Source organism: Pocillopora damicornis, chromosome 13, assembly GCF_964200805.1.
Source record: "Pocillopora damicornis chromosome 13, jaPocDami1.2, whole genome shotgun sequence".
Taxonomy (NCBI): domain Eukaryota; kingdom Metazoa; phylum Cnidaria; class Anthozoa; order Scleractinia; family Pocilloporidae; genus Pocillopora; species Pocillopora damicornis.
This window is the reverse complement of record NC_142682.1, coordinates 11,814,251-11,834,878: the sequence shown is the minus strand read 5'-3', so window position 1 is coordinate 11,834,878 and position 20,628 is coordinate 11,814,251. Positions and strand designations below refer to the sequence as shown.

General features: G+C 37.8%; 3 protein-coding genes across 3 annotated transcripts; 1 reads left to right on the top strand and 2 right to left on the bottom strand.

Annotated features, from left to right (window-relative positions):
• Window positions 1-6,982: 6,982 nt before the first annotated feature.
• On the bottom strand, window positions 6,983-8,871 carry LOC113683836 (melanopsin-B). Its single transcript, XM_027201119.2, has one exon. The coding sequence runs from the start codon at window positions 8,731-8,733 to the stop codon at window positions 7,771-7,773; it is 963 nt and encodes a 320-aa protein (XP_027056920.2). The 5' UTR covers window positions 8,734-8,871; the 3' UTR covers window positions 6,983-7,770.
• A 4,443-nt stretch (window positions 8,872-13,314) lies between these two features.
• Window positions 13,315-14,552, bottom strand: LOC113683841 (melanopsin-B). Its single transcript, XM_027201125.2, has one exon. The coding sequence runs from the start codon at window positions 14,421-14,423 to the stop codon at window positions 13,443-13,445; it is 981 nt and encodes a 326-aa protein (XP_027056926.2). The 5' UTR covers window positions 14,424-14,552; the 3' UTR covers window positions 13,315-13,442.
• A 2,348-nt stretch (window positions 14,553-16,900) lies between these two features.
• Window positions 16,901-19,201, top strand: LOC113683819 (carbohydrate sulfotransferase 11). Its single transcript, XM_089191922.1, has 3 exons — window positions 16,901-17,081; window positions 17,379-17,434; window positions 17,550-19,201. Exons 1-3 carry the CDS (start codon window positions 16,901-16,903, stop codon window positions 18,411-18,413), a joined length of 1,101 nt encoding a protein of 366 aa, XP_089048048.1. The 3' UTR covers window positions 18,414-19,201.
• The last annotated feature ends 1,427 nt before the right edge of the window (window positions 19,202-20,628 follow it).

Here is a 20,628-nt window from a genome sequence, read left to right as displayed (position 1 = left end):
AAGAGTCGGTATAACTCATACGAGATTTACGTAAATAGATCCATCTAGTCCGTCCATTTACAAAAAAAACCTTCTTCAGTCCCAAATGGCTAACATAAATACCCTGCTTCAGCGAAGACTCGAGGAAACCAAAGTGACAAAGAGTTAGGACTTGGTAGTCTATGCTGAAGGGATTGCAGATCTAATTAACAAATATCCGCGCGTGATAATGAATAACGTCTTCCTGTTTGACGACCAAATTTATCCTTTACCACCCTCATCATCTTTTTTCCCGCAGGCAGCTATTGACATTGCTCATCTTAGCTGTATGCGGAGTAGGCCTCTAAGAAATAAATTCCGCATTAACCCGTTTCTTCATAGATCAGGGTAAAACAAATGATCAAGAAATCGGAAGGTAAGTTGTTGAAAGCTTCGGAAGGGGACTTGAGATAGTTAGAAATTTGTTCTTTGTTCGGAGCTCATCAATGATTAATTTTTTTCTCTACTTTCTTACATTGTCAGCAATTTAAGTCAAATCACATCCGTTCTTTGTCGGAGACCTTTGCTCGCGCCTTTTTTTCCCGGCCACTCTTTCTGTTTTGATCATTTGTTATTTCATTTCCGTTTGCTGAAGATTTTTTTATATTTTTCAGTTGCAAGCCACAAAGAATCCCCAGTGTATTCCACCTTTTTTTGCCGCTGTTCATGTTGCTTCTTTCTCGCTTTAAATTTTGGCATAACAGCATGAAATAACAATGCACTTCTTTCTCCGGCGTGTTTTTCTTTCTTATTATGGCCTTTATCTTTAATTTTACACTCCTCCATTGTCATCTAAAACAAAAATGGAGGGAAACTTGCGATGCAATATACAATTTTTTTGTGTGTTTTGCAGGTTGTTGTTTTGTTGTCTTATATCAGGTTATTTGATGTCCTCATATGATATCCTTTCTAAAGTTAACTTCAGCATGATAAAGACTGCGACAAATTCTTTCCCAAGAATTGTTATTCAATGTTTTCCCTTTGTACATACAAATCCTGGAGTCGTCCAGTTTATAATGAATAAGAGCTCATCGCCTGCTCGTGTGGCAATCCACTCGAACAGGATCGGTGGATGGCAGTGCCCTGTATTCATTTTGTGTTCCTGAGGGTAAGGAAAGTACACCTCCTTAATCTATCGTTCTTATGTACGATCACTTCATTTTGAATTTACAGTACCTTCTTTTCATTATGTGTTCTTTTAATCTGATTTTTTTCTGCACAAAGAGAAGGGAGATACGTTCTCAGGAAAATGTTAGTAACTTATGTTCATTTAAATACTTTTGAAATGCCACGCCATTAATTCCAAGAATTCTTCTCACTCTTAATTGGCTGGCTGAAGCTGCAAACAGAACTTCATACCTGTCTGCCATGACGTATCCGTCGATTATTTTGCTGAAGACATGTCTCTCCCAAAAACTAAGGAGAATGAGTCACCTTGGAGGGAATAAGGCGCCTGAACCTTTGCGAGGGGCGACGAAAGCAGTCAAAAGGTACTTTATCAGAAGACGAGCATTCTAAGGGAAATGTTGCCTTTAACTCCTTACAAAAAAAACCGGACCAATTACAACATCTTAGTCAGTAGGGATTTTAAGAAAGCCACGACGGCAACGGCAACGGGAACGTGACTAAACAAAGAGTTTAATGAGCAGAACAATGGCTGGGCACATGCGTTTTAAATCTTTGTAAATTTCTTTGCATCCTCTGCAAAACAGCGACGTGAAATGCGTTTTCTGGAGAACTTGAACGACGGCTGCTAATATTTCAAATTCTATTTATAATTTAACGCTGTGTTCCATTTTAAATTTTCAGATAGTTTTGACAATGAGAAATAAACAAAATTACCTTAGAATATCTTGAGATTCATTGGTAAAATAGAAGCCTATTTTTTAACCGACGTCGTTGACGGCGTCGCCGTCGTCGTTTGGTTCTTCAACATGTAGCAGTTGTGGTTGGCTCAAGCAGCCTCTCAACTCAAAGTTGGATTGTTTCAATACTCTGGTAGGATAGGAATTCCATATTTTCATTTCATCAAATTCATGTCAACGTGGCCAAGCAACTTTTTTTTAATAGCATTTTACCAAATCCTTATCTTAGAACAAAGAAATGTCCAAAATTTCCGTTTCAAAGCTGTTTATACTTCAAGTCATGGCAGGTGATTTTTCCTCATCCGTGAAAACATTTAGCAGTCTCTTATCATATTGACAATTATTATCAGAGGAAGAAGAATGTTGTCAGTCGGATGGAAAGATGAAAAATTCGGATCAATATCAGTATCTGGGCAACTGCCCATCTACCCCTCCCCTAACCCAACATTAACCCTAACTTGTGATCAATTTGGTTTAGGGGAGGGGTAGGTGGGCAGTTGCCCAGATACTGATATTGATCCAAAAGTTCGACCAGGAGACCAAGTTAAAGTCGCTGACCACATAGAAGATACTGCAAAGATAAACAATTTGGAATTATTTGATTAACAGCAACAAAAATGGTTGCTATCTTAACTAAATACGAAGACTATTCTCCTCACTAACGGATGACCTCATTAATTCATCTCTGATCGTAAATAATTGTAATGAAAAAATGTATAATAGATTGGGTCGCAAAGAAACATTAACATCAGTTGTATTTCGGTAAAAAAAACTGTTATTGAAGGGAGGTGTCAAATTCCACGCTTTTGAACGAATGTTACAGACTCATTAACGGAAAAAAGGTGCATGCGTACTTCGAACGCCCGTAGTTTTTTTTGGTGGGAAAATAATAATATTTTAAACAGCCTATACATAACATGGATTCAGCCTCCTAAAATGGTCAAATAACTGCGAAATAACATCGGCCTTCGATTTCGGTAAATGTATGTTAAACCGGCATGACTCGCCGTATTCTTGATAGAAAGGAGCCGTTAGGATCATAGTCCGTCTGGTTCGGTTCTTGGTTAAAGCAACTGAACTATTCATTGGTCACTCTGTAAGAGATAAAATTATAGAAAAATCAAAAAATGCAATAGATTACAAAACCTAGATCGTAGTGACTGATTGAAGGTTTTCCGCAAACAAGACCAAACTTTGGTTAGTGTTTACACGAGGCATAATCAATTTATAACTCCATATGCACTCAGTGACTATGCAAAAGAACGTAAACGCAACCAGGATTTAGCGATAAATTCATTTCGGTTGCTGGCGGAAGTTCTGAAACCCTTTGGAAAATGTTGATGTTGTTGTTGGGTTCAGTTGTTTAAAGGCGGCTAACGCTTTCCAACAAGTAAATCGCTATATTCAGCGGATAAGTGTTAACAAAATGTATTACTTTGTCCCCCGGATAGAGATTTATCCAGAGGATAGCGTTATCCAGCCTATTGAACAACCGGGTTCAGATTAACAAGTTTAGATGAGTAAATTCACCATAAAACAAAACAAAAAAACAACGCATTCTTCCCTTCCATGTCCTGCTTTTTTATTATTATAATTATTTCCAGATTTTCCATCTGCTCCTCGACAATATTCTAGGGAAAAAAGAGAAATACCTTAAGATTTGAGCCTACAGTACTTAAATTTTTTTTCTCAGAGGGCGCGGTAACAAATCCTGCGATCTGATTGGCTCTTAACGCGGTCCGGATTTTCCTATCTCTGCCCACGGGCACGGTAACGCTTTCGTAGTCACCGAGAACATCCCTAGCTCCGTTGCCATTTTTCGTCAATAAGTTTTGTTTTTCCAGCAGGGCAATATATTTTAAGCAAATCAAGCTGATTAACAACTTGTTCTCATTATATTATATTTTTCACGCGCTCTCTACTTGACAGGTGTCAGATCGTGACAGATACTTGTAAGCACATTTTTAAATAACCTCTATCATTACACAGAAAAAAAAAGAATTTCGGTTAAGCATTAATTTGCATTACCTCTGTTTTAACTACTATCAGTTCAGTTTATGGAGGATCTTGTCGTAATCACATTCTGGTTCTTTTAACCTGCATTTCGTTTTAGAAAAAATAAAAATGTTATTCACCAGCCTAGGTCGGTCCGTATTGGAAAAAACTGTGACCTCTGTTTTGGTACTCAAATCCTCGGGAACAGTTTTTCCCAATAGGAACCTCCCGTCCGACGAATAACATAAAAATCTTCTTGCGATCAATTTTACACTTAGATTTTAATATATGCAAAAAGAAACAAAGATTTGGTCGGAGCCCCAATAATCCCGCATCTAACATTGAGAGTTTTGTTAAATGAAGGGAGGAAGAACATTTTCGTTAAAGGCTGAATTTAAAGTTATCAGTCGACCTAAGGAGGCTCCATACGGTTTTTGCTCAATGTTGGCGCGCGCGCGAAAATTTTTATATCTTCGCTTTTCTAGGTCACTAAAACCATCAAAAGGCGATGAGTAAGGTTCGGAATTTCGTTTGCAGTAGGAAATATTATCAAAATGATTTTCGTTATTAAGCTAAGGCTCCACGAAGGGAGGCGCTCGCCAGTGATAACTTGGCTTTGCTTTTGATTTAGTAGCTCAGTAAATACTACATATTTACGCCAAACTTGAATGCACGTTTAATAACTCTCGTATAGACAAAAGTAAAGATGAAAGATGTGTAAATAAGTAAACGTGTAAACGTGTAGTATTTAGGTACATTTTATTCGAAATTTGTAATGTAACCAAGTCCGGTGGCAAAAACTCTTATACAAAAGTACCACGGCGCTAGCAAAAACCAACGAAACGACTGCCCTTGTTGAGGTCAACTAGCAAAAGAAAACTATCTAGCAAAAACGACACTTAAACTACCTCCGGCGTTACGTAACTCTTACATAACCTCACGCAAAAACGCGATAGAACTTCGCCAAGATCTGCATCTGAACATACGTAAACTTTCGAATCTTGCCACAGGAGTCCGTAGGTAATCTGACCTCACGTAAGCGGGCCATAATTTAAATGCAATTATGTAAGTAAATCAGTAACAATAAATGAAGCTCTACCATCCGTAACCAATTAAGAACGCTGACAACAAAACCTTTCGTAACCAGAGCAAAAGGTACTTTGTTAATAGGACATTTACTCGATCATCCTCTTGTTCTTTGCAGAAGTTTGGCGTAGGCGTAATATTAAGCTCAGATGAGCCAATAAGCCACAGAGCTATCAAAAAAACCTTATAAGATGGTTTCCTTCCAATATTTCCTTTCCTAAAAGAGCTGATTTCCAGAATTTTTCATCTCCTGCTCGATAATGTCCCGGAGAATAAAGTTACAAAAATTTAAAAACTCTAAAAATAAAATAAATGCCAACAAAAGAAGTAAAAAAAATTTAATGAGCGGTCAAGACACCAACGCATTAGTAAAAATTCTTTCTGCTGCCTCAAAAATAACGTGGTTCAATAAAAACTGTCACTACGGCTATCACCGATGATTTGTCCCGCTCTGTATAATACGCTCTACACTCTAACTTTTTAATTCAATGCTGTAATGCAGTTTTCATGGCTGGCGATAAAAATCGATGCAAAACTGTGTTCTTCTGTTCGAAATATTATATGCGAAGATTATTTATCTCAGTCAAATGAATGATTTCCATCAATCTTCGACGTCGAACTTCGAGGAGACACATTACGCTTTTAATAGAACTGTCGTTATCCGCGGTAATAACGTTAAAATTTACTTTTTACTTGGCTCCAGAGTAATTGCAAAAGACGCTGAGATTTCCTTTGATTAGCAAGCTGTCTTTCCCGTGCAAGACTGATCGCAAATATTATACCGATTTTTAAAACTCATTTGTAATTTAAATTAGTTTCCCAACATTAACTGCCGAATAGGTAGGGTATATTTCGGCGGTAAAGAGGGCAGGCTCTTTTAACACGATAATGATCATTTTCGAGAGATAAGGGATTAAAATAACAAAAGAATATTGGGATCTTGGATATAAAGTAGCCCCCAATAATGGACCATCGACAAAAAAACACGGTTCGATACAAGCCTGAAACTTTTTTGTCAAAAAAAAAGATAAATAAAATAATAGCACTCTAATAATAATGATAACAAGGATGAAAACAAAAAACACTCATTTATCACAATCATAACGAAATAAACTATTGCAGCTTTTAGGAATTCTTGAATGGAAAAAAGCCTATCGTGAGCTTGACGAATGCACATGTAGTTGTAAGCTTGCTTTTCGGTTATTTTTTGTTACAAAGAAAGCGAGTAAACAATTCATTCTGATCCATAATAACTTCTTCTCATCCAGGCTTCGGTCGCAAACATAGCGGCATTGAATTTTTATAAATTCAAGAAAAATTAAGAAATGTCGCATAAACACTTCAAATAGAGGATAAACTTTTATAACATGACGAACGGACCGCATTTTTGAAGGCATTTTAATCATCTTATGCATTAAAATTTGTTTCCAGCGGCTAATCGGTTTTAAAAAACCGCTTTTCCGAAATCTGAGAGGTCCTGGGGAAAAAACTGCGTCCAGAATGGCAGCCAATATATAGATATAAGAGGTTGAGGGGAAGTTAAGAACATTTCTTTTGCGTCGTGTGAAATATTTGAGACAATTTGAAAACGAGTTTTGACTTATGCAGTCCATGCTCTTGAAACAAGGAACCATCAACGGGTAAGGACCGTCGTTAGGGGTCGGGGAGTGAGCGTAAAGTGAAAATTTTCAGTCGTGATTGAGGGATAAAGACACAGAGTCAGAGAAAAAAAATGATATGTAAATATGCAACCAAAAGGAAAATTGCGCTTTAAATGTCGCAAAATAGTATGTGGTAAGATTTTAAGCGAGGGCCGCTGACTTTTTTCATTGCACTGATATCTGTTTCAAATTATATAGATAGACACAAATTTGTATTCCTTCCAGTCATTGGGATTTATTGTTATTCTATACTTTTATATCATTTATTTAGCTATTGATGCAGTGATGCAAAGCATGTTACATGCAACATACGGCAATAATATCAATGGACAAGTGGTCTACATGAATACAGACCGCTTGCATTTCCTTGTTGTTTTTTATCGGACAAAAACGAACATTTTTACAACCATACACATCGAAGACAAAATTATAACTTCAGGCGTTCAAAAACTTGATAGGAATCATAAAGAGGCTTTCTTAGTCTTAAAAAAAGAGCTCCAGATAGTTAAAAGTTTCCGCTCTGGCCTCCGTTACTTAAACCTGTCAGAAACAAACGAGTTCATTTAAAACGATTCACAAGAGAAATTAAACAGGTGGCTTTAAAGGCTATCATCTTTCACAGAATTTGTTTTATGAGTAAATTTTTTACGTTTAAATGCTTTTATCATTTCAAGTACTCGTGACACCGCACCTTCGTTTATTTCTTTCCTAAGGGCTATTTTGAGATTCTCGCTGGGGTTATACAATAGCATCAAAAGGGCAAAGTGATTTAGCCTTTGGGCGTAAAAATTAACAAATTTTGACCGTTAATCGTACAAAAAAAAAATCCCTGAGAATTTTCCATTTAGCCACAAAGGAAAGAAATTAACCATTGGCCGTATAAGAGCCATTACCCCCATTGAGATCTTCAGCAACGAAATACCGCGATTGTAATGGTCAGCAGTTGACATATGTGTTATGTAACATACACGGACCAAGTGTGCGAAGAAGTTTGAATAAGCCTATTTTCAGGGAGGCCTTACTGTTCCCGCGTGAGAGCTCCACTAATACATCTGTGGTACTAACAGGGTGCAAATGAAAGTCAGTGACTGTTTACATGGTCTTGAATATAAATGGAGTGAAAAAATAATGTGCATCCGGGTCGTTCAAAGCGCTAAAGTTCGCGAAACTGATGGTAAACCGATAGGACTCACCACAACTCGTCTCGATCTAGGAACTGATAAAATAAAACGCCGTCTGAACCTGCGGTGGAAAATGGCATATAACATTGGGTTTAAGAAAAACGAAACTTTTGCAAAAACCTTACTTGCACTGATAGCTACAGGATTGATAAGTTTACCCAGCACCAGAAGGGAGGCAATTGTGATGTAAGGCGTCCAAGGAATTACAAAAGCAGCGATGATGGCGAGAAAGTACATGGCTGACTTGCGATGCTTCTTCAAAAGCACTTGCGTGGCGGTCATGGCCAGCCCACTCATTTGATGAGTATTTTGTATAATATGTTTGGAAACTTTGTGGATTTTGAAGTAGCAAAACACGATCACAGCCAAGGGTAAAAGATAACAGGTAAAAATGACAACTCCAAAGTATGCCTTATCAGTTGGATGAGATGAATGCCATTTGATTGAGCACGTTATGTTTGTTCCTTCCAAACCATACCCTGACCATCCTACCAAAGGTGCCAAACTGAAGCAAAGTGAGAAAATCCAAGAGGCCAAGATTATGAGTAGTACTTTTTTCGTGTTAAGGTAAGAGTCCCTTGAAAGAGATCTGGTGATAGTAAGATACTTTCCAGCTGAAATACAGGCCAAGTGAGTGATGGAAACCAGGGTCAGTAAAAATATCAAAAAGGCGTAAGCTTGACAACCAGCCTTACCAAAGGGCCATTCTTTTAAGAAGTACTTTGCTATCGAGAGAGGAACAGCCGACGCACACGAGAGAAAATCGCTCACTGCAATACTGAAGATGAGATACGTTTGCGCTGATATCCGCCTGTGCTTATTTCGGAAAATTGTGAACATCACGATGCCATTAAGAATAATTCCTAAGAGGCACACCAACAGCTGAGTGATTGCGAGAATTGTGTTCCATTTTTGAGTGGTAGTCATCTTTCAGGATTTTTTCTTGATGGTCTATTTTTGTCAGCGATTCAGTTGGCAAAAAGAAGATCTTGCGTCATTCAGGGCTTCGCGATTTCTTCTTCTTTATTATTTCAATTACCACTTGTTTCCATGCTATGTTTTCTTTTTTTCGGGAAGTTATCACTCTACACCCACCAAGATTTAACAAAACATATGCATTCAAATATACAACGGATATCATTTAGCAAATGATTTTAAGTCTTATTGCTATGAAACCGCCTACATGGAGCACGAACACTCGTGTATTGAGTGCAAACACGTGCTCTCCATCCGGGTAGCTGTTTTTGCACGTGGTAGGCTACTGCGTCTTCTCCCAGCTAGTGGCGACATGTAAGCTGTATAGGCTACTTTCCAAAGCTTCGAATTTTGTAGCCTACCATCTAGGCGAACCGGGGATTTACTAGGTAACTGTGTAAGACATCGTCTCATTCAAACCTCTTTTAGTAATTACAATGAGAATTCCGCGCTGAATATACAAATACATGTTACATAACACATCATAATATTGATTTGCAGCCTTGTTTCAACGACGCGTGGTTTTCATCAAAGTCAGTTAATATTTTTACTTGTCGTACACTAAACATAAATGTAGCAAACTATTTTATAATCATTTTTTAATAATTTTTTTACGAATGATGACAACCTAATTGTTTTCAACGAATGAGACGGTTGAAGTCATGAACACCAAATTCATTCATTCAAAAAAGTTTTTAAATGCGAAACTTTCAAAATTTTTGTTTTCGCTTTTTAACTTGTTGTTAGTTATAAAATGAAAAAGGACTCTGAAATGATTCAAATCATTTGAACCGGCGTCGAAAAAAATAAAAGTCGTTTGCAATATCTCAAAAAAGAAAACGAAATAATCAGGATGTATTTTACCGCCTCTTGCCGCACGATTTGATGAATGGTTACGCACATCCACACGTGAGCAGCGCCTCTCTGAGTGCACTTACATAATATTCTTTCAGAAATAGGCTCCTTAATTGATTTATCAATAGATACCGATGAAAGGGATGATGGTGCAATTATCAACGAAGAAACATCCTCTTTGACATCAAACTGGGTAAAGGGGTCAGATTCACCAATTAAGTTCGAGGATCCGCTGTATATGACCTCAGGATGTTGGTTGATGGCTGTGATCACGTGACGCGTCTGTAGAAGCCCAATCCGCGACAATGGTCGACATGCAAACTTTTACCTCGAGAAACTTTCGCAAAGGGGAAGTTTTCTGTACAACTCCTAGCACTGAGCTCTCATTACGTATTGGATGTGGTTATGGTGTGATGACTAGAGCTAAACAAAAGCGTAACGCGATCGCCAGTTTTGATGCTCAATCAACATGATCAACTCGTTTTACGCCTGCGCTGCTTGCCTAATTGGAATAAAGTCAAACCTACTCGTTCTTCTTCTTATGATTTGCTTCACTTAATTACTTTTCTGAGCAAATTTAACAGTTATTCACCAAAATGCAGGTGAATGGTGGCGAATATTTACCGAGCCGCAAAGCGGCGAGTTACAAATCCATCATTTTCACCGACAGAGGTGAATAATTGTTTTAGTATATACCAAATAGATACCAAAAAAATAAGTTAATTTTTTCCAATGTATCAAAAAATGGTCGGAAATTAAACTCTTGACGCGCGATTTTGTCTCACCGGCTGCAATTAGGCGAATAGTACTTGAATTTAGCATGCGTAAAAAGCACTACTCACTTGTGTTGTACATAGAGAATAATGCGTGGGCGCGCGTAAATATGGAATTTCTCTTCGAATGTTCAACTCGATAGCTAATGAGTGAGTGCAGCGAACGAATGAGGTGTCTAGTTGAACACCAGAAGAGAAATTCCATATCTACAAGCAACGATGTATATTTTGTTTATCATATTAACACAATAGCCCCTTACTGACAAGAAAAGTCGACTTTATTAACGGATGAAAATAAAAGGATCGACAATCTCCGAATGTATATTGTAAAGTGCGTTGGCACTATGGCTGAAGATAAAAAAATGTCTTGAATCATTAAAAAAACAAACAGTGGGCGTAGCCTTTCAACGTACAAAATTCTCATTTATTGACTTGACAGAAGAAATTTTTCAGGTACGCGGCAAAAATCGGCAGATCTACCAGCAGTCGATTTTCGTTCCCAACAACCTTCTAAGAAAATTTGAACGTCACTGCCTATAAGCTTTATGGATTTTTCAGTGTTTTAGCGACCATAATCCGAGAAAATTCCGACAAATGGATTGAGAATGGTAAAGGTTTTGCCGTTCATTCATCAACTTGACTGACTGGCGCGAAAGGCAAGTGATATGTCATTGGCGATATCAAACACGCGTGAAAATATATCGTACTTTTCATACGGGTTATTACGGCTTTTCTCAGGGCTGGAAATCCTTTCATACTACCGTAGTTTATATGAAATAAAGGAAATTACATGGCTGCTTGGGGATACGAATTTTATCTTCTCGTGCTGAAAGTATCTCTCACGAGTGAGCGAAACGAACGAGTGAGAGATACTTTCAGCACGAGAAGATAAAATTCGTATCCCCAAGCAGCCATGTAATGTTCTATTTACTTTATTTATACTAATGAAATTTCAAGAGAACCGGCCGTGCGCCTGAGCGGGAAGCTCTCTTGTAATTGGCTAATCATGTTAATAACCATGGTGACACCAATATCCTTACACGTGAAGGATAAAAATAGTATCTTCACTGCGCGCGATGAAGATATGATTTTTTTAGTAAAAGAAAAAATCCTGGTATTTATTACAGTATCTATATAATAAATATAAAATAATACATGAGCGCGCTGTGGTAGCCCAGTCATAAAACGCCTTTGTGTTTTTGTCGCCTTTTTTTTCCTCCACCACAAAATGGACAAATTGCGCAATAGTACCCAGTGGTCATTGGGCCCTCAACACCATGACAACTAACTGTGATCCAATTCTACGTTTTTGGTTTACAATTACCTGGAGCTTTATGGTGCAAACGCTGAAAATACTTACAGAGGCATACACAAGTAGTATTGTTCGCGGCCAATCCACACTAAAAGATGTTATTAAGCGGTATTTTTGGAACGGATTGAGTCGCAAACGCTTGAAAGCCATGAAAGCCTTGTATGCCTTATATGCCTTGTATGCCAAGTATGCCAATGTCTTAGTTAAAACAACGTACACTTGTTGAAAAAAAGCAAAATCTGAAATCTGAAACCAAACTGCATATACTATTTGCAATCTATTGAACAACACTACTACCATGAGACTGAAGAACAAAACTCTAATGGTGCAAACAGCTTGTGAAGCAAGAAGCCATTATGGATTCACTTCATGCCAAGGAACGTAGTTACGATTACAGTACGAATGGTATTAATTTCACGATCAGAAAAGTGAATCTTATGTTTGTTTTCATTGTAGTTGTATGGAAATTCTTTTTTAATAAATACATGATCCAAAATCCTGTGTTTTTTTTGTGTATAATGACAATCTTTTTTGAAAAAAGGTGTCTGCCCTAAGCCAGACTTGAGCCCACTATTTCAGTTTACTAGTCCGACACCTGCAGTATCATTACGCTTAATCCCAAGGATCCAGTACCATCCAGGTATCCCAGTTACCTTGCTCACAGGGTCTAGTTTATCATATAAACACAATAGCCCTTTACTGAGAAGAAAAGCCGACTTCATTAATGTGAATCGACAATCCCCAAATAACAATCGCCGAGTGTGTTGGCGCTAACTCTTAAGATGAAAAATGCGTTGAATCATGATTACAAAAGCAACAATTGTCGTAATTTTCAATTTACAAATTCTCATTTATTGACTTTTTCCTTACCAACAGAAGAAGTCTTTCGGGTAAACGGCCAAAATCGGCCTGTGACAAATCTTCCAGTTGTCGATTTTCATTCTCAGCCGAGAGAAATGCTGACATCAAAGCCACGCAACTTTCGGTTTTTCTTTTAGTATATTGGTTTTCTTCCCCTTCTAGGAAAGTTTGAACCTCACTATCTGTCAGCGATACGGATTTTTTAGTGTTTTAGCCGCCATAATTCAAGAAAGCTCCAACAAACAACTTGTATTTAGAATCGTGAAGTCTTTGCCGTTCATTCATCAACCTGACCGAGTGGCGCCAAAGGCGAGTGATGTGTCAGCAGCTGATTGGCTGTATCAACACACGTGAGAAAGTACGATATTTTTTCACGTGTGTTGCCACCGCTTTTCTAAGGGCCGAAAATCCATGTATAACACCGCAGTTTATGTGATAAACACTAATTTCATATATTTCCTTTTGTGGGGAAAAAGATCTCACTCATTTTTTAATTCTCATCTTTTTTGAGGAACAACTTTTATTTGCTGATAAAGTTCATACATTGCACCGCACAAAGTGCACTCATGGAAAGAAGATGAAGTGGACAATAAAACAGAGGTCGTTTGTGGCTTAATGATCGACACAAACTGTTACCCAGGAACATAATAAATAAGGACGAACACGTTCTCTTTAGTCCTTTTTTTCAGACCTCATTACGATGTTTTCAATTTTTCGTTTATACAACTCCATGCAATTAATTACCATTTAATTCATACTTGCTGGTACGGTTGACACTCACAGGGGTCAGCAAAATAGAGAACCAAGAAATTGACTGTACGTATTCAAATATCTAGAAAAGAAAGAGTTTAATTTTATCTTTAGAGAGCCAAGGTCTGCGATACCGGGGGTAATACCACTGACCATGGTTTAACACTCCGATTCCTCCTAATCAGAGGAACCAGATGAATAAAACGTCGGCGGAATTTACTGTGCAAAATTCCGTAAAGCATTGGATTAAGGAAGAACGATATTTTGGCAAACACGCTACAGGCACTCGTAGCTATGGGGTTAATTTTTTGACCAATAGCCAAAAGAAATGCAACCGTGGCGTAAGGCAACCATGGGATCAAAAATGCGGCTACGATGGCGAGAAAGTACATGGCAGATTTGCGATGTCTTTTCATGAGAGCTCGAGAAGCAGTTATTGTTATTCCCCCCCTTCGTGAAGTGTTTACAACAATTAGTCTAGATACTCGATGGATCTTGTAGTAGCATGATACGATCACGAATAAGGGCAGAAAGAAGCAGGATACGATAACAACTCCAAAATATGCCCGATCACTAAAAGCAGATGACTTCCACTGAACTGAACATGTCACATTGATCCCCTCTAAACCATATGAGGACCATCCTAACAAGGGTGGCACACTGAACGTAAGAGAGTAAATCCACGAACCCACAATTAGCAATAATACGTTTCTCTTGTTGAAATATGAATCCTTTGAAAGAGACTTGGTGATTGTTAAGTACTTTCCCAATGAAATTATCGCCAAGTGAGTGATTGAGACGAGAGCGAGAAGAAAAATCATGAAGGCATGGACCTTGCAGCCAGTTTTACCGAGTGGCCAGTCTCCCTGGAAGTGCCGCGCGATTGCAAGGGGTACAGCCAACGCACATGATAGGAAATCACACACCGCCATACTTAAAATGAAATAACTTGGGGCTGAAATTTTACGATTGGTATTTTTACCAAAAGTAAAGATCACGATTCCATTCAAGACAATTCCTAGTAAGCACGCGAAACTTTCTGTAAACACGAAAATTGTGCTCCATTTGTCAAGAAGTACCAGCTGGTTCATATTTCTCGCCTGTATTGTCACGCTGTAGGATTATTACTGTCAGCTACAAGTGCACATTTCTATGAGCTTAGCGTTTGAACAATGTACCTGAAATCATCTTCTATCAACTTTAGGGGTTTAGAAATTAGATTTTTCTCACCATAGCAAGTAGAGGCACAAATGATATCCCCCTCAGAATTTAAAGAGAGATATCACTAGCTCTGACTTTACAGACGGAATAAGAGAAACGGCTTTATCCCTGTCCAATAATCTGGTTGTATTTCACCTGTTTCTTATTAGTTCCGCCGGCAACGAATTCATTCAGTTTTCTTAATTGTTGTCTTGTCTGGTATCAATGGGCTAAAGGAATATTGCACGAGATATTTTAGGATCTTGGGAAAAAAAATATTTAATCACATTGTGCTCAGTTGAACTCTGGACTCAGTAGTACTAACTGTGACAATGCTGTTATAATTATGCTGAGAAATCAGAATAGACAAAAGCGAGAACAGTCTCATATCGATCAAGCGTGGGTGTGTTTATATATCAGTGTTAATTCTTTCGTGCCATAATTTTTTGAAGCATAATAGGGGAGCCGGAAGAACCCCGAGCGATTGAACCTATTGCCTCTTGAAGCGATATATATGTATTTTTGTTCAACTGCACTTAGTAGGGTACAAAAAACGCGCGAATAGAGTATAAAGATCCTACGATATGGTTATTTGGACAGTTGGTTATTTTGTACTGTAAAAAAACCTGTTTAACTAGTCGGCTGCACACGCTACGCTTCTCTATCCTCTTTGCTTTTCCCGCCTTATGAGAAATGAGCAGAAAGACTTACGGGCTCGTCAAAATACGGCACAACTCTTAAAAATACTCAGCGATACTTCACATCAAAACGTCTAATAAGATATATATATATTCAATGTTTGTATTTCCAGCTTTTGTCTGTCTGGAGATTATCTTACCTTTTGCATAGGATAATTTTAAAAAGTTTTTCGCGGCTTTCAGTTTGCCAGTCTAAACGAAAAATTGCCCCCCCAAGGCAAGAGAAAACCACGGAAACGAAAATGGTAAAGCATCTTTAACGATCCTTTAATTTTGATATATCACGCTTTTCTGAGCTAAACATTGAATAAATGTGATATTAAAAACAAAGCGGAGGACTATCAAATCAGTATTAGGATATATTCTGGACCTGATTATCATACTTTACAATTTGCCGCTGGTTTTCCAGAGGAAGATTCGAGATCAACGGTTCGAAAACGCATGCGCGCTTAATTAAACCATCAATGGGAAACCAGAAGTGTTTCCGCTATCGGATTTCTTAAGACATGCCGCAAGTCCTTAAATAAGCGCCTTCCAACAAAATAAACACCCCGCAAAATCACTAATCTCACCCTTTTTCTCTTCATTCTTATTAGTGACTACAGGGGATTTATTTTTCTTCTGTATTTGAATATTCTTTTACAATTTTTTTGAGAAAAGTTCCCGTTTTTATTCCTTGAAGCGGACAAAAAAGTTACAAAATGAAAACTGAATGGGTGTTCGCTAACAGGCAATTTTTTTAGTCCAATTTAGAGAGTGAAATTACCCACAAATTTGTTTTCTGACAGTCTCTGACAGTCCGTATTCTGTAACCTGGGCACAAATTAAACAATGATCCACGCTCAAATTAACATTTCTCAGTTCTTCCCGGTTATGTAAGTAGATGTTTGATCCAAGAATCCGGTAATAGCCAATAATATAAAAACAGAATGCCATATAAGCTATCAGTTCGAATGTTATAAGACATTTAATTTCTCGAGATAATTTTCTTGACGTAATCTTCTCCCCAAAAAGTAGCCAAACGCGTTACCGGTTGCCCACTATAATGATGTCAGTTTTCCGTGATAAATAAACCTAAGGAGTTCTTTAGTAAAAAAAATATCCTGAATATCAATGCTTACAATACTGTGTACTTAACAATTTTGCGATACTACACTGCACAGGGATCGCTTTATACACTGCAACTAGTCATACGACAATGAAAAACTAAAATGAAAAAAATAAGGAATTGAGAACTTGTGGCCGTTGTTAGAGGGTTATAGTAGATTAACTTGATAACGTGGGATTAGCTCGTTCATCATTTTTGTCGTATGTTAGTTTTGTGGAAATGTAATATCGTGATGCCTGTCTACGTTGGCCCAATGCAATCAACTCCACTTACGTCACAGTAAAAGGAATTTCAAAGCTGTCCGCATAAATCTCACATAACTCTAAATATTCAAAATTAGTAAGACGCATCCGAAAAATCTTGCACCAATACATAATTCATCAGGGTTGGAAGTCACAACACTCTTTTGCGACTGAAATGAAAAAAGGCAAAAAAGAGAAAAACTAGACGTTATGGAAAATACAAACCAAATTAAGTGATGTTAAATAATTTAACTGTGGTCTTCGAACTTATAAAGTTGTAGCTCGTTTATTTTGCGTTTTGGAATATTAAGTTTGAATTAATGCAAGCGGGTTTCAATGTCAAACCAGAAAGCGACGTTAGCTTTCACTCCTATTTTTGCATTATGTTCATGATTATTCGCAAGTTGCGAACACTATCAACGATTGCGTTCTGTGTTTTTGCCATATATGCGATGATCAACATGATAATATTTTTCGAAACTGAGAAGTCCGCCAAAAGAGGTACTGCAAAAGGGTTACTATGTTTAATGTTTGTAATCGAGGAAGATTTCTGTTTACTGAAAGTTAGTTTCTTACTTTTCTTAAAAGGAAAGGAAAAACTTATTGCTGACTTATTTCCTTCTATGTTTGAAGTCCTCAAAATTTTATAAACAGCAATCACGAAGTTTATTCATTTATCAATTATAAGTGTTTCTTCATATCATCTCAGATTCCCTATTGAAATATCTAATTTTTCCTGAAATTTTCAATGATAGATTATATTTCAACTGTTTTCCTTAATTTTTCAATATATTTCAGTTCTTCGCTTCCACGAGGCCTTAGATAGAAATTGGATGGCAGATGGAGAAAAAAAGGTGACTTCTTAATTATTTTGTGTTGGGATGAAAATAAGAAAATTGTTCTCTTTATTTCTCGCTTCTTTTGATATGATATGATTAATTGATATTTTCTTTTTGACATTCTCTTCAGGAAGACATATTGCATTCAGGGATTGAAGAGAGGCAACGTGACTTAAGACGGCTTCTGATCAATTATTGTCGGGCAAATAAACACAAACGTGGTTTGCCAAGCTTGTATCGCTTTCAAGTGATCGAGTCTCCTCCCATCGTCTTCTGCATGGTCCCTAGAATAGCAAGTCGTCAATGGAGAGCCACATTTAAGCAACTGAGACAACAAACAGGGCAGATGTTGTCAAATCTTGATCAATACGTCTTCACAGATGTTTGGAATTATCTCCATAAATCATACAAGATCATATTCGTCCGAGAACCTTTTGATTGGTTATTGTCAGCTTACAAGGACAAGTTTGCATCTACGAGAACAGTGGATCGATACATGCTGGAGACGTATGGCAGAAAAATCATCAGAAAGTTCCGTCCGAATGCCACCAAAAGAGCTCTGGAAGTGGGCGATGACGTTACATTTCCGGAATTTATAGAATATATTTTAAAGGAAGGCATACATGAGCAACTCAACTGGCACTGGAATACTTACGATGACCAGTGTAGACCCTGCAGCGTGGACTTCAACTTCATCGGTCGCTTTGAGTCCCTTGCCCGAGACGCACGATATGCGTTGAAGAAAGCTGGAGTTTTAAATATCACACAATTTCCAACAAACAGTAATTATCCTAAGAGGAGAGACGAACTGATAAAGCATTATTCTCAGATCCCGCCCGAGTGGATTATGGAGTTGGGTCGTGTTTACCGAAGCAGTTTCGAAATGTTTGGGTATCCGTTTCCAGGTCCTCTCAAGGTCCTTTTAAAAAACGACACTGGTCAAACGGGAAATTCAATTCACTCTGGAATTGCAGGTCAGACTGGTAATCCTTAAGGAGTCGTTTACCTTATTTTCTGAACCAGCCTTTACATTTAACTAACAAGAGTTCTAGATAAGAAGTACATGTAGCTATACTGAAAGTGTGATTGAGTCGATGAAACAGCCTTTGAAAAATCGTTCCTGCTACAAACTAAGCCAAGATTTATATTTCTGCGCATAAAAGATCGTTTACAATAAAACGACAAAAATGAGACTGTAATGAAGAGGGAGTCAAGTTCCTCAAAGCACGATAAGCAATCGTTCAGATCTAACTGCCTATAAAAACGAAGATTTCAATGCCTGTGCATTCAGCCTGGGCTAGAGTTCATAGAGTTTCGTCAACCATCCTACTCGGAACATTAGTGGTGGATTTAATTATGAAAATGAGTCATTTTTAGTCATCTTCATGGTTGTTTGGTATATTTTAAAATCTTCATCATCGATTCTAAAGAATAGGTGGGGCGTTCGAGCCTCCTTAATTGAGCTTATCAAAAAAAAAAAAAACAAAAGTAAGCGACGGAACGATAATAACAGTACATCAATTGTTACTTGTAGATATGGAATTTTCCTTATTATGTTCAACTCGAAGAGAAATTCCATATCTACGCTTGACCGTATATTAATCCTTATATATCGGTATGATAAGTACAATACAAGTAATAATAATGGCACAGAGTCACTTTGGGACTGCTTCACAAGCAGTGCTTCACAAGGCAATGAGATTTTAACCAAGATTGTAACCAAAACAGCACAGTACACTGAATAACCAATGTAATAAAGAGACAGGAGCTTAGAGTTTCTATAGCAACGTGTAAGTATTAGTACGAGTATGTTTCTTTTATCGTTAAGAAACCAAATCTTCCCCCAAACATAGTCTTCCCTAAGCCTCAAAGCATTTCATTCGACTACGTTTGGCCTAACTATTTACAAGAAATTAACATTTTCTTGATCACTACTTAAGAGTCAGCTTCCCGGTGGTAGTTCACTACGCAAAGGTATTTTTTAATCAACCACAAGAAAGCATCGTGTCTTTTCAAAGCAGCTTAACGGTTCACTCGTAACTCTCTAAGGGAGGAAAAAGTTCGACGGTCAAAATGTCACGTTCGTAAATTGCGACGGCTGGATTTAAATTTCTGTCGAGACCATGATCACTGGAGAGAAAGCGAAAGTTGCGCTTTGAACTTCAGTGTTTAGCCAATATTGAAAAGTACATAAATCTCAGTCACTTACAACTCTTAGTGATAACTTCACATCGAGCTTGGAATCCTCTATAGCTGGTGAGGGAGTCTGATCTAAACTGCGGCATCCACAGAGAGCAATCACTGAATGTAATAGCTGAAGCAGAGTTTCTACAATAGGTTTCCTTCTGTAAACTTATCGACGAGGAACCATCTCAAACCCACCCTCGAGTTTAAAGGTGTCGAAGGACAGTCTGATTCTTTTCCTTGGATGATGCAGTAATCTTCTAAGTGCATATCATGTTAAAAGGATAGTTGGTTAAATGGTCTGGACTTCTGAATATCCCTGCGGAGGAACTGCTCAGCTCTAAATTGTTCGAGAGCGCAGTTGCCCTAACAAACGAACTGGAGAAACGAATAGGCCGTAAGGTTAGTAGGTGCTACAAAACAGCGTGAGTTGTTTGAGTACTTGAAAGTAAAGTTGAGGAACGTGAGCTTATTTGTAAAGACGTTTGTTAGATTAGACCGACCGGCATGTGAATTTAAGTAAAGAATTATATTTCGTTAATAACGACCAAGAACGTGCTGGTGGGATATCGAGCTGAAAAGCAACCATCTACCAAACTCGATTTTAAAAGACTACGAGTTCTCTTATCAATTAGTTACCCAGGGTTACAGCTCTATACTTAGCTTGGAACTTCCTCGTTGAAGGAGAATAGTCCGAGTAACCAACAAACTCGACAAAAAGGTACTTGTAACTGGAGATAATCACCTTCTTCCACCAAACCTGCCAATCAAATTCGCCGTCGCGAACCTCCACGTAGTCATCTGTATGAGTAGTTTTTACTGCCGATGAAACGATCGTAGGAATAGTAACTCAAAAATAATCTTTTGTAATCTACGCAAACCAGGAGTAGACCAGAGGAGAATAACGTTTGTTAAGAATCTATAATTAAAAGAAAAATCTCATTAAAACAACTACCTATTTCTGGATTTTTTAAGCTATGGGCAACTTAAAAACGCGATTGATCTCGAGAGGCAAGTATCCCCTA